Source organism: Sinocyclocheilus grahami, unplaced genomic scaffold (assembly GCF_001515645.1).
Source record: "Sinocyclocheilus grahami isolate Dianchi unplaced genomic scaffold, SAMN03320097.WGS_v1.1 scaffold2.1, whole genome shotgun sequence".
In the NCBI taxonomy this organism is placed as follows: domain Eukaryota; kingdom Metazoa; phylum Chordata; class Actinopteri; order Cypriniformes; family Cyprinidae; genus Sinocyclocheilus; species Sinocyclocheilus grahami.
In genome coordinates this window covers 3,556,270-3,575,154 of record NW_015505181.1, presented here as the reverse complement: position 1 = coordinate 3,575,154, position 18,885 = coordinate 3,556,270, and the positions used below count along the sequence as shown (strand labels likewise).

At 37.3% G+C, this 18,885-nt stretch overlaps 1 protein-coding gene across 10 annotated transcripts in view; it reads left to right on the top strand.

Moving 5' to 3' along the window:
• Positions 1 to 2,433: 2,433 nt before the first annotated feature.
• LOC107549847 (calcium-dependent secretion activator 1) overlaps positions 2,434 to 18,885 on the top strand; it is a 118,766-nt gene continuing 102,314 nt past the window's right edge. For all 10 annotated transcript variants that reach the window (XM_016231686.1, XM_016231619.1, XM_016231557.1 and 7 more), the window contains exons 1-2: positions 2,434 to 2,663; positions 2,806 to 3,163. In XM_016231686.1, the coding sequence (XP_016087172.1) occupies positions 2,828 to 3,163 (336 nt within the window). In that variant the 5' untranslated portion in view covers positions 2,434 to 2,663; positions 2,806 to 2,827. The remainder of the gene's footprint in view (positions 2,664 to 2,805; positions 3,164 to 18,885) is intronic.

Genomic DNA, 18,885 nt, shown 5'->3' with positions numbered 1-18,885 from the left:
TTATGGAACAGCGGCGATACAGCGTATCCTTGGTTAACGCTGTAAACAAAGCTGCACTGCACTTTAATATGCATTATACAGAGACAAAATGAAAAAAATGAAAAAAAATATATATTTCTACAAGAATGATATTTTGGAAAATTATCACAGTGCAGTTTGTGCAAGTCCAGAACATAGATAAGAAAAAAAAAAAGGCCGATCGTGTTCCAGGGGTTCACCTCCTTCAGCCATCCTGCTTGAACCAACAGGAGGGGGAGTTTTCACGCTGCATACAACCTGAAGGATTCCTGCATTTTCCATCTTTGACATGAAAAACTCCCCATACCACATGAATGGTATAACGGAAACATTTTTGTGGTTTTGAAACGATGATATTTTTAAACAGCGGTATACCTTTAAACCTGTTATCAGCCAATACTTGTCATCTTGGCCACTTAAGAGTGCATGCAAGCAACAGGAAGTAAGTGAAAATGACTGACCCAGGTCTGACCAATGCCAGTGCCCTTAATGCCATCTAAATCCACACTATCTCGAATACACTATCTCTTATCCTCCAATGCAGCTCTGAAGCATAATACCCATCATTCATCATGTTAACGAACTCACGTGCCCTGGAAACAGTAAAATGTCGAAGTAAAAATGTCCAGTTAGATATTACATATAATTTGGTAGTAAAATGTAAAGTCCTCCACATTGTAAGCGCTATTTATCACTTATTTAGAAGCACCACAATTAAATTGTGCTGTCTGTTACATGGGAAATAGAAGTTTATTTTAAAGAACTGAAGTTCTAAATGTGTAAATAAAGCTCTGTACAAGCTTTACAGCACTTAAAGGATTATTCACTTCCAGAATAAAAATGTCCTGATAATTTGTTCACCCCCATGTCATCCAAGATGTTCATGTCTTTCTTCAATCGCAAAGAAATTAAGGTTTTTGAGGAAAACATTCCAGGATTTTTCTTCATATAATGGACTTCAATGGTGGCTGAAGGTCCAAATTGCAGTTTCAATGCAGCTTCCAATGGCTCTACATGATCCCAGCTGAGGAATAAGGGTTTTATCTAGCGAAATGATTGGTCATTTTCTTAAAAAATGTTTAAATGTATATACTTTTTAACCACAAATGCTCGACTTCACGCATTGCGTTGGAAAGGTCACGTGTGATGTAAGCAGAAGTACAGACCCAGTGTTTACAAAGCGAATGTGCAAAAAAAGTCAAACGCCCTCTACAAAAAAAGGTAAAACAACGATGTCAGACGATTTTGAAGTTGGAGCAGAAAATGAGATGGACTCAAATTTGTGGTTAAAAGTACATAATTTTTTTTTAAAGACAATTATTCCTTGGCTGGGATCGTGTAGAGCAGTGAATCTCAATCTTTTGGCGTACCGGACCCCAGTCCAATTCAGAACCATCCTCAAGGACCCCAGAACAAAACTGACTCATCTATGTATCATTTGTGTCTTTGTGAGGACCAAATGCAGTCAAGTATTATTCAAGTTAGTTTACTTGTATTTGGCCATATCATCAGCTATATTGGATTTTTCTTTCATGGGAACATGTCATGTCAAAATATACTAAATTTATACAAAAATTCATACTTTATACGGACCCTCTGGCCTTAAGTCAAGGACCACTAGGCGTCCACAGACCCCTGGTTGAGAAACACTAGTGTAGAGCCCTTCGAAGCTGCACTGAAACCGCAATTTGGACCTTCAACCCGTTGGCCACCATTGTATGGAGAAAAATCCTGGAATATTTTCCTCAAAAACCTTAACTTCTTTGCAACTGAAGAAAGAAAGACATGGACATCTTGGAGGACATGGGGGTGAGTAAATTATCAGGAAATGTTGTATTCTGGAAGTGAACTAATCCTTTAAATCCTTTGTCCTATTGGGTAGGCTAATCAAAATCCACATTTGCGGTCTACACACCTATTTTAACACTTGGGCTAAATACCAGAAATATGTCATGCAGACAAGTGGTCAAGTTCAGAGAGTGCAAGTGTGGGTTTTGGAACAGGCCCAGTGACTGCTTAAACATAAAATAATATAAAATCTAGTAGAAATGACAAATAAATTAATTTCAATTTAAATGGATGGGAATTTACTATAATGACTGTTTTTATACAATGTTACTGTTTAGCCTATGTTTTCATTACCAGTGATGCCAAATACGGAATAATTTCACAACTGGTTTGGAAACCAGTATGAAAAAACACAAAAACAGACAACAAATCAAGTAAAATCAATAAAAAGGAAATCGTGAAGTTCTATACTCGAATACGAAAAACACAAAATTGGTTGTCTAATGTTTCAGGAACTGCTGTAGTTGTTAACGGGCGATTAAGCGTGGTGAATATCGTGAGCGAGAGAAACAGCGATAGTGGCTGACACGGAAACCACGTCAACGAGCCCCTCCCCCTACAGCTTCAGTTCAGAACCACGGTCAGCTCTCAGCGCGTGCTGCTCTCATTGTCAGTATATTGTCGGTACCATTCGGTACAGCAGCCGTGAATTGTTTTTGCGACCCTCCCCGTGTTATCTTCCATTAAGTCAGGCTATGGTAAACGGAGAGTTAAACGAAGAAAACACGTAAGCAGCAACAATTTAATTCGGTGGACGACTACTGGCTGTTGGAGCAGCTTTTGCACTCGCGCTGAGGGTAAGTGACACTTTTGATGTCGCGTTTGGATTATAGGCTGTGGAAAAATAAGCGTCTTCCGTACTTTTTCGTCCTCTGAAGCGAGTTACAGATGTTTTGTTACTAATAAAGACGCCACTTGATTTGTCTCTTTTGATTTCAGAGAAGCAAGAACTTGCATTAAAATGTTGGACCCATCATCCAGCGAGGAGGAGACGGATGAGGTTGTGGAAGAAGAGCGCAAAGTGGTGGCGGCGCCCAAGGCTGGTGGTCCTCGGGTGTCTCCAAGCAGGACCAGCGAAAGCTCTGGTGGGTTACAGCCAAGCCGAAGCACTAATGCCCGACCTACGAGCCCGAGCCCCTCAGTGGCGATCGAGAAGGAAAAGGATGATTTGGAAAAGATGCAAAGGGAGGAAGAGGAGAGAAAGAAGAGGCTTCAGCTTTATGTCTTTGTGATGCGCTGTATTGCCTACCCGTTTAATGCGAAGCAGCCGACCGACATGGCGAGACGACAGCAAAAGGTAAGAGGGCAAATGCAACAGATTGCTGATGAAATGAAGAATTGGTGAGCAGCACTCTTCTGGCTGTGCAAAAAACACAATTGTAGCATGTAGTAGAGATGATTGATTCAGTCCTTAGCTGAATCAACATAAAATGCATCAGGAAATTAATTTATTCCTATTTTCCAATGCAATAGAACTCAAAATTGAGTTGTATCTCAAAAAAAAAAAAAAAAATATATATATATATAATGTAGAAGATATAAACATTACCCATTTTGCATCTTTTCTGGTACTTTAACAAAAATACCAACAATTCAATCTCAAGGTACATGAGGGTAGATAACGGTACAAAGACAGTAGAAAGTTGCGTCTTTAGGTGTACTGCACAATGTTAAACATACAGTTTTGTTTACAATGCTGTGCCTTTCGTCCTGAGCACTTGCAGAGATGCCCTTTTCAATATTTTTACAAAAAAATCGAGACCATTCACATCTCAAATGCCTTCACCGTGATATCAAAATAATAATGATTGTATATGTGCAACACTCTGCGTAAAATCAAACAGACTGCCTGAAAGAAATGCTTACAAAATGCTCTGAAAGTTTCCTACAGATACAAGGAGCCATAAATGTCATATTTTCACTGCTGACACCTTTTCCAATACCGTATTTTGTCAGATGTTTCCAATCACTAGCATGTTCTTCTATCAACTTTGCTTTAGCACACATCTGTTGACTGTGTTTGCAGCATGTTGAAGAGAAAAGTGGAGTTATAAAATACAGATTATTGTATGTTTAATTATTTGAGGTGGAACTGGTTTAGATGAAGTGGCTGCGGGACATCTCTTGTTTGTGCGCATTTTAGGTGGCGTGTTACTGTGGCCAAAACAGATTACCACCCAGATAATCTTTTACAATGAGAGTCTCACACTTAGGCTACTTGTTTACTATTGGGCTTTAGGAAAACCTTCCAAGGCATCCAAGATATATCCTTTATGTAACTTTGATTGCTCGTTTTATGTGTCTGCTGTCTAAGGATATCATAAAGATACATAAATCCAGATGGTTTTTGAAAGTTCAGGGCAATGTTGCTGACAAGTTGGCTTTATGAACGTAATGGATGTCATAAACATGTCAGGGGTCTGTTGGCAATATACAAACCACCATCGAAGCATTTAAGATGGTAGAAGACAGTTTATTCAATGCAACAATGCTTCCAGAGAGTTCTATCATTAAGGGTGTATATATCCCTTGTGAAAATATCAATACCATGCCCTCAGATCCTATGAGAAATAGTACTTTATTGTTATTCAGGAATGATGACTGACTAGTTGTCATTATCTCTCCATTGCAATGTAGAGTTGCACGCAAAACATGCTTCTGTCTAATATTAGTTCAAGACATTTTGCTTATCAAATATAAGTCAAAACCAGGTTTCTGAAAGCTCCAAAGTTCTTTAATCTCAAAAACTAACAAAGAGGCAGCTGTACCACATTAGCACAATGTTTGAGAGATTGAGACTTGGTGTTTGAGGCATTTTCTCCTGGCTTGGAATCAAAGGCAGAGCTCTGACAGAATGAAGTTGTCTTTTATGTCAGAATCTTGAATAATTTATGAGTGTTCATCATATCCATGTGTGCCTTATTCAAAAACGTTTATCATATATAGTAGCTTCTTGGAGAATTTACAATTGTGAAGTGGATATTTGAGAGCCAGCACATTCCATATTGTTTGAATGTCAGCTCCGCCTCATTTTAAGACTCACTGTGAGTTTCATTTCATACAATCTAAGGTCAAAAACAAGTCTTTCTTATTTGGTTGTGCCCCCAGAGGCTTGTTTGCTTGCTGCTATTGTCTTCGGAGCCAGTACCTTGGGACAAGAGTCTCTGTGGGAAGTTATTCTCCAGCCGATGTTGTGTCCTCACAGATAAGACTCATGTGAGACAATACATCAAGAACCAGCACGTTTCCTTAGATATACAATTGAGTTTTTGTTACACTGTATATTCCTCGTTGTTATAGTTCTGCAGATAACAAGAAGAATTTGATTGGCAGAATTAATGGATTTTATTAATCATTTAATCATCTCAAGATTTGGTTTTCTCAATAAAAGGTGCACTGGTCAGTCATATCATACATGTTGTGATGGTTTTCCTTTGAGAGTAGATGGAAATTCAGCACAACTCTGCGCTCCGAGATAATAGTCTACACTAATCATTATTCAGACATCTTCAGCTAGATATCTGCCATGGCCACACTGAGAAACCCATTATAATTCTTCAATTGATAATCATCTAAAGTGCGGTCACATTATTTACCGTTGCTCAGCAAATTTTCTCTGGTGAATTCCAGTCATTTCAATAGCAGTTCACGCTATTGAAAGATTTCCGCACTTACATTTCGCATCGGGTTCAAGTTGCTCACACAAGTTTGCTGCACAGAACAAAAGATGCTTGGTTTGAAAGTGACTTCTGTATAAGTGGTTCTGTTACTTTGGTTGTTGTAAGTATCGTGGCAGTTCAGAAAGGAAAGGTCTGGTGAGTGGTACTAAAATGTTAACGCTGTATCACGTTTGAACATAACGTACCACCTACACTAAACCTAACTGATAGTGTTAACAAAAGCAAATGTGAGATAAAAATTCACTGAAGAAACCATATTTTAGTTTGGTTCGGCAAGTGCCTTTTTTATCGTGCCTTGTGTTTCACAGAACGTAAGAATAAGCCTTTATTACTTGATAATCTGCCCCGTAATCAAAATTTGTGTTAAAATGAATAAGAAATGTTGGTGTTAAAGTTTTACTGCAGCGAATTACATGTATATACAGTAGGCCTATACGTTTTTGGGAGTTTTGAAAATAAGTTGGTAGAAGGTCTTTTTTCTAATGAGCCTATGTTGTGTTGTAGTTATGGATATGGAATATTAAATATATAAATGATTGAGTATACTCAAAGCAACAGTGCTGATTCATGCTGGTTATTATTATTAATATTAATAGTTTTTATTGTATAAATGAGTTAGATGTGAGGATGTAAACTTGACCGTCTTCTCATGTTATGATGTCAACCCTCAGAGACAGATTATTAATACCTTAGTATCTGCAACTTCAATTATGCATTTTCAAAAAGTATTAGTGGTTAATGTTTTTAAAGTTTTTCTGTATAATACTGTATATAGTTGTTGTTGTTGTTAAGTACTGTGGAAATATCAAATTAACATTAGTGTTTTTTTTAACTCTCGTCCTCCTGTCTTTGCTTTAATTATGATGCAGTGGCATGCTGATTCACCTGTCTTATGATTATAAGCAGATCTGCTGTTTTTATTAGAGCGGGACCTGCTCATGCCGCCAACTAAATATGGAAACTCTTCATGGTGCTTGTTGCTGTCTGCTTCAGAATTGGTAGTTTAGTCAGTTTATTAGTCATGATGACAAGGTGCACGCTGTCACATACTTAATGATCAGTAGGACCATGTCAGATGTCTTACAGTGCTGCTCGCTGTCTCCGGCGTGCACCCACCCACACACTGAATGGAGAGCCTAATTAAGAAGGCTATTAACAATATCTCCTATAATGTCTTCTCCCATCTCTTCCTTCCTTTCTTGTTCTCACTCTCTCACACACAAACAGACAGACCAGCACAAATACACACACATTTAGAGACAAACAAGCAGGCACAACAGAAAGACTGTTCAGGGAAGGTAGTTACAGTGAGCACACGTGCACATCTAAAGCCCAGTCAATTATGCCGCTAATGACTTTTTAAAAAGTCTTTGTTAAAGAGTTATAAGTCATGAACCACACCTACCAGATACGAGGTGAATCACACCATTACAAACTTTGATTTTAAGCAAAAAATGGATTTGAAAATCAGACAAAAAAACAGGTACAAGTCCAAAAGATGCAAGACTGTGTGCCTAATGTTTTTAGTAGAGGAAATAACAACAGTCCCATAAAGCATTGCAAAAGACAATTGAATTAAAAGTGATGGACTGATATAAAACTACTGATTTAAGTATGTGAATATATACTGTATATACAGTATATATATTGATAGGTATAGATAGATAAGTATAGAGTGGGTGGACACATTGAACTCCCTTGGCACAATTTTCTTTGCAGAATTATGGGTAATGTAGTTTTCAGCAGGAATTATGATTTTAAACACAATTATTAAAAAAAATAAGTTAAAATAACATGATCTGTTGGATTAAACAAAAGCAAAAACCATTGAATAACAACCTTGTAGTTCACAGTAGGTCTGTCTTCAATGGTTTATCAGTTATCGTTAAAAATCAATTGCAATTGCAATGAATGGGATTTGTACTTCTGGAACTCTACTTTTGCACTCTATATGGCAATTGTGGGACTGGAAGCCCTGCATGCAGGAAAAGCATGATTTTTTTTTCTCAAAACCACAATTTATAATATTATTGTTGTGACATTTTATTCCCGATTTAAGATTTCAGCCTTTCCCCAATCAGGTACATAGGAGCTATGTGTGAGTGACCGAAAAATAGCTGCTCAAGGGTGTTACTAAGATGGCCGCTGAGTCAAATTAATTGGCTTAAAGGGATTGTATTATAATTTAGCATGATCTAATCATCCTTCATAGAAGTATGTTGTAACATTGGACAAGAAATGAGAATAATGTAAATTGTAAGCATATAGTGAGCAGTGTCCTCAGACGATCCTTCGAGACATAAGCTGCTAGCTGTGTAATATGATGCTCTTTCAAGAGTGTTGATTGAGTTATTGTATGACATAATTTACCGCAATCTACTTTACAGAGAGAATAATAGCACCATGATACCACACAGCACCATTTTCAGAGGTGATATGATGAAACTAATCTGTTGTGTCTGTCTTGTCAAGATGTTCAGATACAATTATTTGCTCAATTTAAATTACAGAGCCTATTCTTGAGATGCAGTTGATGTGGAGTTAATTACAGACCTCGTTAAAAAAATTACAGTATCGTTCCACTTTTTGAGTCTTGCATTGTTATAACAAATACCTATTTTATAGGATTTAGTTATTTCTGTTTTTTGAGGCAGAGAGGAAGGAAGATTATTCAAGCGAGTGTATTGATATATCTCTCCACAAATCCATTTTCTTTTCCACTCCCTCGCTGAGCAAAGAGGCAATGTTCAATGCCCTTCTTGTGCTTGGGAGGGCAAGAATCTGAAAGGCCATTGTGTTAGAGACAAACCATAACCCAGATAAGAGCTCTCTGTCTTTGAACGGTCTGCTGAGGTGCCTCTTACAGTTAATGTGTAGTGTAACGGATGCACCAAAATGGCCTTAAAAGCTCTACTAGTGGGATAGGCCTGATCTGAGGTCAGCAGGCTTTCATTGTGGGCTGAAGATCTTGACGTGTAGGCGGGGGGAAGATTGCTATTGTGATAGCCATGATAGATTCACAATCAAATGCTGGCTGATCTTGGGCCAGCTGCAAGCAAGAGAGGCACATTAACTAGGTTGTTATTGAAAATCAATGCAGAAAAATTCTGGAACTAGCTCAGACTGAAAAGAAATTCTTGAAACTCTTTTGATATGAATAAATGTTTAAGTATGTGGTTGTTCTTGGTGTAAAAGATAAATGCCATTCATACTTTTATTACTTCAGGTTGTGCAAAAACACATTATTTTTTATGTTTGCAAATGGTTTGCTTTGTAATAAATTTGTTTTGAATTGTAATATTTATTTATTTTTAATTTGCAAATGACCTGCTTTTAATAAATTTTTTTTAGATTCGTTTTTTTATGTTATTGTTTTAATTAATTGTTAATCAATTGAATCTTTACGTCAAACCAGTACCTTCCACATGAGCATCACATCACATGCACTAAGCACTAGATCACAGCTACTCCAACAAATGTATATTCATTGTATTTGCGTTTTATGTTTCTATTTTTATTTTATTCATTTAAGTTTTTGAAACAAACTGTACTGAGTGGAAACATTTGTGCATACTTGCCTGCAGAGGTGGAAAGTAACGAATTACATTTACTCACGTTACTGCAATTGAGTAGCTTTTTTGTGTACTTCTAAATTTTTTAAATCTGTAATTTTACTTTTACTTAAAGGGATAGCTCACCCAAAAATGAAACTTTGATGTTTATCTGCTTACCCTCAGGGCATCCAAGATATAGGTGACTTTGTTTCTTTAGTAGAACACAAACTGAGATTTTTAACTTAAATCGTTGCAGTCTGTCAGTCGTACAATGTAAGTGGATAGGAATCACGGCTTTGAGAGTCATAAAACATACACAAACAAAACCAAATTAAACCCTGTGGCTCGTGACGTTACATTGATGTGTAAAGACACAAAACGATCAGTCTGTGCAAGAAACTGAACAGTATTCATATAGCTTTTTACCTCTGATTTTCACCGCAATGTCTGAACTGTCCTGAGCTCGTCGCGTTTTCTCAGCCTGCGCATGAGGCGTCTTCTTCTTCTTGCTTTACGGTGGATCGCAGACTTATAAGGTGCATTGCCGCCACCTATCTCTCAAATGGACCATTGACACTCTGTCTACAATCTCAATTAGGAGTGTCAATGAAGAAGAAGAAGACGCGACTCGCTCAGGACAGTTTAGACATTGCGGTGAAAATCAGAGGTAAAAACCGATATAAATACTGTTCAGTTTCTTGCACAGACCGATCGTTTTGTGTCTTTACACATCAATGTATCGTCACGAGCCACAGGGTTTAATTTGGTTTTGTTTCTGTATGTTTCATGACTCTCAAAGCCGTGATTCCCATCCACTTACATTGTACGACTGACAGACTCCAACGGTTTAACTTAAAAATCTCCGTTTGTGTTCTACGGAAGAAACCTACATCACCTACATCTTGGATGCCCTGTGGGTAAGCAGATAAACATCAAATTTTCATTTCTGGGTGAACTATCCCTTTAAGTATATTTTGTTTGAATTATTGTACTTCACTACATTTTAAAACACATTAATTACTGAGTAAAAAAAAATCGCTCCCTGGAAACTACTGCAGTAAATAATGGGCAGGAGAGCAAACTAGTGCTAAAATCACAAGAAATATGCAGACGGACAAGACAGGCATTATGGTGCAGACCCAGCTGAAATTGAAACCCCGTCATATTCTGCTGAAGTTGAACTCGAAGGAAATGAAGTGAACCCCTGGCCATATTTAAGCTCTATTATGCAGTGTAAGCTGTGTTTGCCTAGGGAGACCAAACTAGCACCTTATAAAATCTCGACATTAACCCTTTGCAAGCATGTATAGGTAAGGTAAATACTTACATCGTTGCATTGGTGTTTAAAATGAAGCTTTGACAGTTTAGCAAGAGGTTTTGCACAAATTAGCTAAAAAGACAGTGGTGCAGGATGTGCGATTATATATAGTCTGCGATTAATATCGTAATTGTTGTTTTAACGATGTGCGACTTGACATTATCAGTATTTTGCCAAAAACCAAACAAAACACTCCTACAGAGTGCCCCGAAGTATAGTAGATAGACTAGCGGGTGGCTGCGCGCGCGCATTTAGAGTGCGTTCTTTCACTGTGATTCAGTCTGTTAAAATGCATTTAGAATGATCACAAAATTGAAGATATAGGGGCAGAAAAAGGCATATTGCCTGTTTTTGCTCTATTTCTACAACAAAAATAATTCCAAACACAGCCACCATAGCACAGTTTTGTGTCTCTGAGCAATGACGGTGTTTAGTTCCTGAATTAATCAACCATTTAAATGAGTCGGTTCAATCGCAATGACTCACTTATTAACAGTGACTTGCTGACACCTACTGTCGGTTTTAATTTCACATTTAAAGTATCTTTTTTTTTAATCTTTTTTTTTTTATAATTTCAAATGAGTATTCAACATTTTATGCCTTATATATCAAAAAATTTCTGCATTTGTAACTGCAGGTTAAATGCATTCATGTCCTGCAATAATCAGAGTGTAATCTAAATGCCACTTCAGATGAAGCTTCTGTGTTTCCTCTGCATTGCAAAGATGAATTATGTTGATACTGATTTTATTTGCCTGGTAACAACCCAGATGTCTGATTCAAAATAACTGATTCCTTTAATTAAAAACAACTAGTTTGAGATTTATAGGCCTATCCCAGGGGTGTCAAACTCAGTTCCTGGAGGGCCGCAGCCCTGCAGAGTTTAGTTCCAACTCTGCTCCAACACACATACCATGTAGTTTTCAATTAAGCCTAAATGATTAGATTTGCTGGATCAGATGTGTTTAACTAGGGTTATATCTAAACTGTGCAGGGCTGTGGCCCTCCAGGAACTGAGTTTGACACCCTTGGCCTATCCCATTTTTGCCTCCCTCCCACTGTTAAAATGTAACTAAGTAATTTTTACTCTGAGTAAATTTTAAATGAGCTACTTTTTACTTTTACTTAAGTAGATTTTTAGACTGGTACTTTTAGTTGTACTTAAGTAAAATTTCATTAATGTTATGGTACTTTTACTTGAGTAGAATATTTTCGTACTTTTTCCACCTCTGCTTCCCTGTGTGGATTTAACAAACATCTTTCAGTAGTACTAATGAGCAAACTACACACAGATGTATGTGTTTCCATGGTGAGTTTGTTTATTGTACAAACGGGTGTTTGTGAGCATGTGCTTGAATAAAGCAGCGTAAAGGCAGTGGGAGGACGACCCTTTCATGTGCTCTTTGTTGGTTGTTTGTAATCTGGGATTACACATCCATTTGCCTTCTGTGATCTGTTACATAACAGTCTCTATAAGCACAAGAGTTTCAGTGTGAATTAAGAAGGTTCGAAGATACATTTACACACATGTGGTAGACAGCAGTATGTGTTCAGATGTTTTAGATGGGTGAAAGGTATGAAAAATGATCATTAGCGAACAAGATTTTAATTATTAAGTACTACTGGATTAAGAACTACATCCTTTCCAGATGGGTTCAAGTTAAGGGTGTCTGAAAGTAGTACTTTTATATTCAGAACAATATGTTGATTGTGAAACTGTGGAAGCCTGTTTTTGTGTCAGAGTAAGAAATACATGTGAAGTAAAAGTTAACTGTGATGTAGTGTAAAAGTATTTAAGTCAAATCGTGAGACATAAAATGACAGTTATGAGAAATAGTCGCAATTGTAAAATATTAAGTGAGATTTCTAAGAAAGTTGCAATTATGAGAAATAAAGATGCAAATATGAAATTTAAAGTCGTAATTGTAAGATATTACATCACGATTGTGAGAAATAAAGTTCAAATTGTGAGAAATAAAGATTCAAATATGTCGCAGTTGTAGATATTAAGTCAACTGTGTGATATAAAGTTGCAATTACAAGAAATAGATGCAAATGTGAAATACGAAGTCGCTATTATGAGAAATAAAGATGCAAATGTGAAATATGAATTCACAAATACCTTTTTTTTTGCTCTGAAAGCATAAACACACTTCCATAGAAAACTGTCAAGTCATAAACAAAGAAACAAAATGACAAAAAGTCTGCTTTATACACACAGGGAATGCAGTGTATTAATGACTATACAACATTATACAGTTACCTTTCAGTGAACACTCAAATGCAATTTGATATCATGCAATTCAGTGAACAGTCAACGTTTGAAGTCTGGAGCGCTTGTCAATCATCAATGTAGGAGCACTGGCAGCATTGCTCATAAACTGAACATAACATCCAGAAGACATGAAAAGAAAGACAGAGAAAGACAGACAGGCAGAGACTCAAGCGACATGAAAGCAGTCTGTCTCTCTACCCCAGGCTCACTGATCGCTAATGGGAACTTGTTCTCAGAGAGAAACTCCAGCCTGCCATTCCCACGCAATCAACATGAGCCCAGTGGGCACCTGGGGAACACAGCACACACAGCACACACACACACACACACACACACACACACACAAATAGGCACATTCCATCATAAAGTCAAAAGGATGCACAAACAATGACAGGCAGTCTTATAAGTGCGCGGAGCGTAAATAAAAGAAGCACAATCATTGCTGTACATTCAGACTAGAACATTCTTTAAGTACTATTATGAGCTGCATGTATTAAGATTTGTTGTATTCCAGAGTTAACTTATTGTACCTGAGAGCTGAGATGTATGGAAGCCTGCTGGTGTCCCAGAGTAAAAACAACAGAAAGGTGGAATTTTTTTTATGTTTTGGGTTTGGTAAGATTAAAAATAAAAAGTTTAAATATAAACATAAAAACAAAAATTAAATTAAATAAAAAAATATAATATTGTGAAATATTATTACAATTTGAAATAACAGTTTTCTATTTTATTATATTTTTAAATGTTAACCATTTATGTGATGGCAAAGCTGAGTTTTCAGCATCATTACTCCAGTTTTCAGTGTCACATGATCCTTTAGAAATCATTCTAATATGCTGATTTGCTTCTCAAGACACATACCTTATTTTTATCTATTTTAAAAAACAGTTGTGCTGCTTAATGTTTTTGTGAAAACCATGATACATTTTTTTTTTCAAAGTCCAAAAGAACATAATTCATTTTAAATACAACATTTTTAAAAGTCTTTACTCATTTTTGATCAATTTAATCTGTCCTTGCTGAATGGTAGTGCAATTGTGACTTTATAACGTGCAATTCCAGCTTTATCTCACAGTTTGACTATATATATATTTTTTTTCTTTCTCTGAGGGGGAAACGGGCTTCCTTAGAGATGTGCTTTATGAATGAATTTTTCATAAATGTGTTTTCAAACAACAAAAAAGCTTTGCATTAAAATCAGCTCACTTTTGATAGTCACAATATCAGTTAAAGTCAACAGGAAATTAAAATTTACTGTGCACAATTTTTTTATTTAATTTATAAAACAGATAGTTTAGATTATGATAAGTTTTGATTGGTTGAGCTGTGTCCGAAAGGCATTGTAAATTATTCTATGAACATACACCTGTGGCCACATTCCATCAGTATTGCTGTGCCAATGTGTATGTTGCTTGGCAACCATTCTTTTTTATAGTTTTATGTAAAGTCTTTGTAACTTTCCAAAATGTAATAATTTGCTCTGTTTTTTTAAACAACTTTCCTTTTCGTGTGAGCATCATTTTTTGGTTCCTCCCCTCCAACTGTCTGGCCATTCTGGCATAAAATCAAGTCCCACCATACTTTTTTCTCATTGCATATTCTGTTTCACTTGAAAACATGTAACATTAGCGAAGTAAAATGGGTTGTGAATGACATTTCGTGTTGACTTTAAACAATCACAGAATTTGAAGTACAAATTTGTTGATTTGTTAATAATTATTAAAGCACTCAAATAGTTAATTGGAGTATCTAAACCAATAAGTGTTTTGCTTTAAACCATACTAAACCATTTGATGTAGCTGCTTCACACTTGCTGCTTGATCTTTATCCAGTATATTTTAGATCATTTGATATGTTCCTTGAAATGTTCGGCTGTCTGTGCAGCTATACATGTTTGAAATTGTATCATTTTGAAGCCCCTTATTCTACAGTAACTCAAACAATACATTCTTGCATTCTGACTGAGTGACATTTCTTCTATCCCACGAGCTCTCTCTCTCTCTCTCCTGCTCATTATTGTCTCCATCTCTCTCACTGGTAAACAGAGCAAAAAAAGCCATGGACATGGGATGTTGACTCTCCTGTCGAACAAAACCAAATGCGACGCTCCGTTGAGCATGAAGGGAAGCAGAGACACTGCTCTGTGAAAAACAGCTCTCTGTGGAAGAGCACTTGCTGGAATTATGCGCTTCCAGCATCCACACTAGGAAAGTCACATCAAGGACTGGCACTTGAATGAGAGGATGCACTGTAAAGATCAACAGTGTGTACTGACCATGTTGAAAAACTCTCCTAAACAGATGAGGATGTGATTTAAATGTGTAAACCTGACTCATATTTGAGTGCAGGGCTTAGGTCAGCTCTAATGAAGTCAACAGGACTTCATGTTTTAACCTACAACATGGACTTTTTCTAGTCATCTGCTCAATCATAGGCCTATAAGCTTACCTTCCCCCCATTTGTCCCCACCCCCACTCCGGTGGAGGAAAACACTGGGGATGCAAGGAATGTTTTAACAGACTAATACAACCATGGCTTTCCTATCATTATCTAGTATTCTAGTTATGTGTGTGTGTCTGTGGTAGTAAATTACTACCCATGGATTCAATGACAAGGGTCTGCGTTTTGTCAGTTGCTATAGTAACCAGCAACAGGCAGGTGTGAGGTTGATCTGAGGTTGTATGTACAGTATGTAGCCGGTAGCGGTTATACTGTTAGCACATAAAGAGACTGTATAACAAAACTGGACTACTGTACTTTATTTAGCTTCTGTGAATCAGTTTAACAGTTGACGAACAGAGAAAGGGAGGTGTCTGAACGGATGGAGTGAGAGTCATTAGCTGTATTTATTGCAGTCTGGGTGTTCCAGCTGCACCAGCGTGTGCCAACAGCAGTAAAATAGTCATAACCTGAAGTTTAACAACATGATAGTTTCATCTTTACAGGGAGGAAATTAGTCATTTCCAAATAATTAAAGAAGAGGAAAGGACTGACAGAAAAGAGTGATGGATGGAGGAGCAAAGGGGAATGATTCATTAAAGGTTTCCAATTAAATTCTGCTCAATCATTAATTTCAAGACCATTAGTTATGGAGAGTCTCCGGTGACAGGCTGTTTGTTTATTACATTGCACACCTTTGATATTCAACACTGATATGATTTTCAATACGTCATGCTAGCTATGCCAGCTGTGGTGTGGAAAACAAATTGCATTAGATCAACAGAGTTTAGGCTCTCTGTTATTTATATTTTAGGAACTGCAGAGTAATGACTGGCTTACTTTTACATTGAAGGTATGAATATTTTGTACCAAAGTGGTTGGTGTCGTGAGACAGCGCTCAGCCTGTGCACATGCAAATTGGCTCAGTCAGCCTGAAACATACATTTTTAGTATTATTTTAGCTTAAATCAAAATTGACTCTATTTACTTTACTAGCGCACATTGCTAGTCTTGATGTGAACAATTAATCCGCTGAAAATAATTGTTTGTTTTGGTAATCTTTAATCAAAATCTGAACATTTACTTCCGCTCTGGAATGGCATTCCTTCTCTGATGACATCAGTTTGGCGGCTTGGGCAGAATATTCTTAAACACACCCCTCCAACCGTTAGATTGCTGTTAGTGAGAGACAGAGAGGAGGAGCGCCAAAATAAAACCATGCCCTCTATTCAATATTCCGTTTCAGATGGAAATACGTCACTACACTGAAATAAAGCCGGCAGCAACTTCCGGTTCTCGCAGACTTTAAGAAATGTAAGATATTTAGCATAATTCAGCAGCATACCATTCAGCAGTTTATGAGATTTTGCTATTTCTAATCCTTGACCCAAAATAGCTGCCTGAGTGCATTCTCAAGATGGTCGACGAGTGGATTGACTTGAAAGGGACTTTAGTGTGACTTAATCTGAATTTAAAGGGATAGTTCACCCAAAAATGAAAATTCTGTCTTCATTTACTTGTTGTCTCAAACCCGTTTGACTTCAGATGATTTGGGAATGTCAAAATTCCATACCACTCTTATTGTTTCTGTTGTATATGGCAGAAATGGTATATAGTGCATATATGCTAGTATATTAACAAACTGCTTGTATACATAATATATGTTGGCTAAAATCAGAATAGCATACACAATTTTCTCTTATTTCTGCCATATATGGACATATTAGTACCTAAAGTGTACATATTAGTGTAGATTTTGAAAAGGTACTGCCCCAGCAATAGCTTTGTACCTTTTTTCTATGAGAGTACATGTTGTACGTTGGCTGAATTTGGCATGCTAGAATTTTCTCATATTTTTTCTGCTATATATGGCATAAATAAGAGTAATATGCCAGCATGCTATTCTAAATTCATCCAAAGTATGTATACTAGTAGCATACAGTATATGGCAGAAAAAATGCAGGAGAAGCATGTTAGTACATTAGCATATTAGTATACTATTATTGTACATATTTTGGCTAGTATACGCTACTAGTATACATATATCTCGGCTAAATTTGGAAGAGCATACTAGCATACTACTTTTATTTATGCTGTATATAGCATAAATAGCAGGAGCAGTATGTTACTATGTTAGCATACTACTAGTATACGTACATAGTATACATTGACTTAATTCGGAATAGCGTGCTAGCATTTTCTCTTATTATTTCTGCCATATGGCAGAACTGGCAGGAGTAGTATGGTAGTATTAGCGTGCTACTAGTATACATATACTTCAGCTGAATTTGGAATAGTATGCTGGCATACTACTCTTATTTATGCCGCATATGGCACAAATAGCAGGAGTAATATGTTACTATATTAGCATATTACTAGTATACATAGTATATTTTAGCTGAATTCTGAATATTTTCTCTTGTTTTTGTCGTATGGCACAAATAGCAGGAGTAACATGCTAGTATATTAGCATCCAGCTAAGATACATAGTATACTTTCAGCTGAATTTGGAATAGTATGTTGCATACTACTCTTATTGTTTCTGCCATATATGGCACAGATAGCATGCTATCAGTCATGAGGTTAGCAGTGTAGGAGCCTCAACACCGGAACGCATTGTCATGGTGACGTAGAGAGAACATTACACTGAGTGTTTAGAGGATACACTTTAATTGCTCTACATCAACCTATCCACTCTAATCACTCCTGCAGTTACCATGGGAGTAATGGAGCTAATGCAGCTGCCTCTCATAGTTATGAGGTCATACTGTTGGATAACCTGAGAGGGGATAATGGGGTAAGGGGTGTGTTCATGTGTACTCAGTGACCATGGCAACATATTCGATGAGGAGGAACACCTGGGATTTTAAAAGGATGTCCAGCATTCACATAAACACACACACACACACACACACACTAGATCTCCATGCCAAAAGCAGAGACCATATGGTTTGAGACCCTGAAGGTGGGCGCACTAACATATCAAAGGCCTGCTGCCGTTTACCGGTCAGGTGTGACAAACAAAAGAAAATTGAACTAAATGCAGTATATCATTTAATTAAATAAATGGCAAAATCAAAAGGTAATCGTGGTTACATTGATCCTCAGATTAACAATTCACAGTGTGCATGTGTTTGTATTTAAGAGAGACCAGGAACATGAGCAAGAAACTGTAAGCAAACCATTGCATCTTTTAAAGTCAATATAAAAAAATGGTATAAACAAAGAATAATTATATATACATATATATATATATAGGTTGCCACTGGAGTCCTCTTCCACATCACGGAGCTGGTGGATGTTAGAGACCTTGCGCTCCTCCACCTTCCGTTTGAGGATGCCCATGCTTGGCCAATCCATCCCTCAGCTTCTTTAGTAAGGCAGTGGTCGTCTTGGAGGTGTGTTTGGGGTCGTTATAAAGTTGGAATACTGCCCTGCGGCCCAGTCTCCGAAGGGAGGGGATCATGCTCTGCTTCAATATGTCACAGTACATGTTGGCATTCATGGTTCCCTCAATGAACTGTAGCTCCCCAGTGCCGGCAGCACTCATGCAGCCCCAGACCATGACACTCCCACCACCATGCTTGACTGTAGGCAAGACACACTTGTCTTTGTACTCCTCACCTGGTTGCCGCCACACACGCTTGACACCATCTGAACCAAATAAGTTTATCTTGGTCTCATCAGACCACAGGACATGGTTCCAGTAATCCATGTCCTTAGTCTGCTTGTCTTCAGCAAACTGTTTGCGGG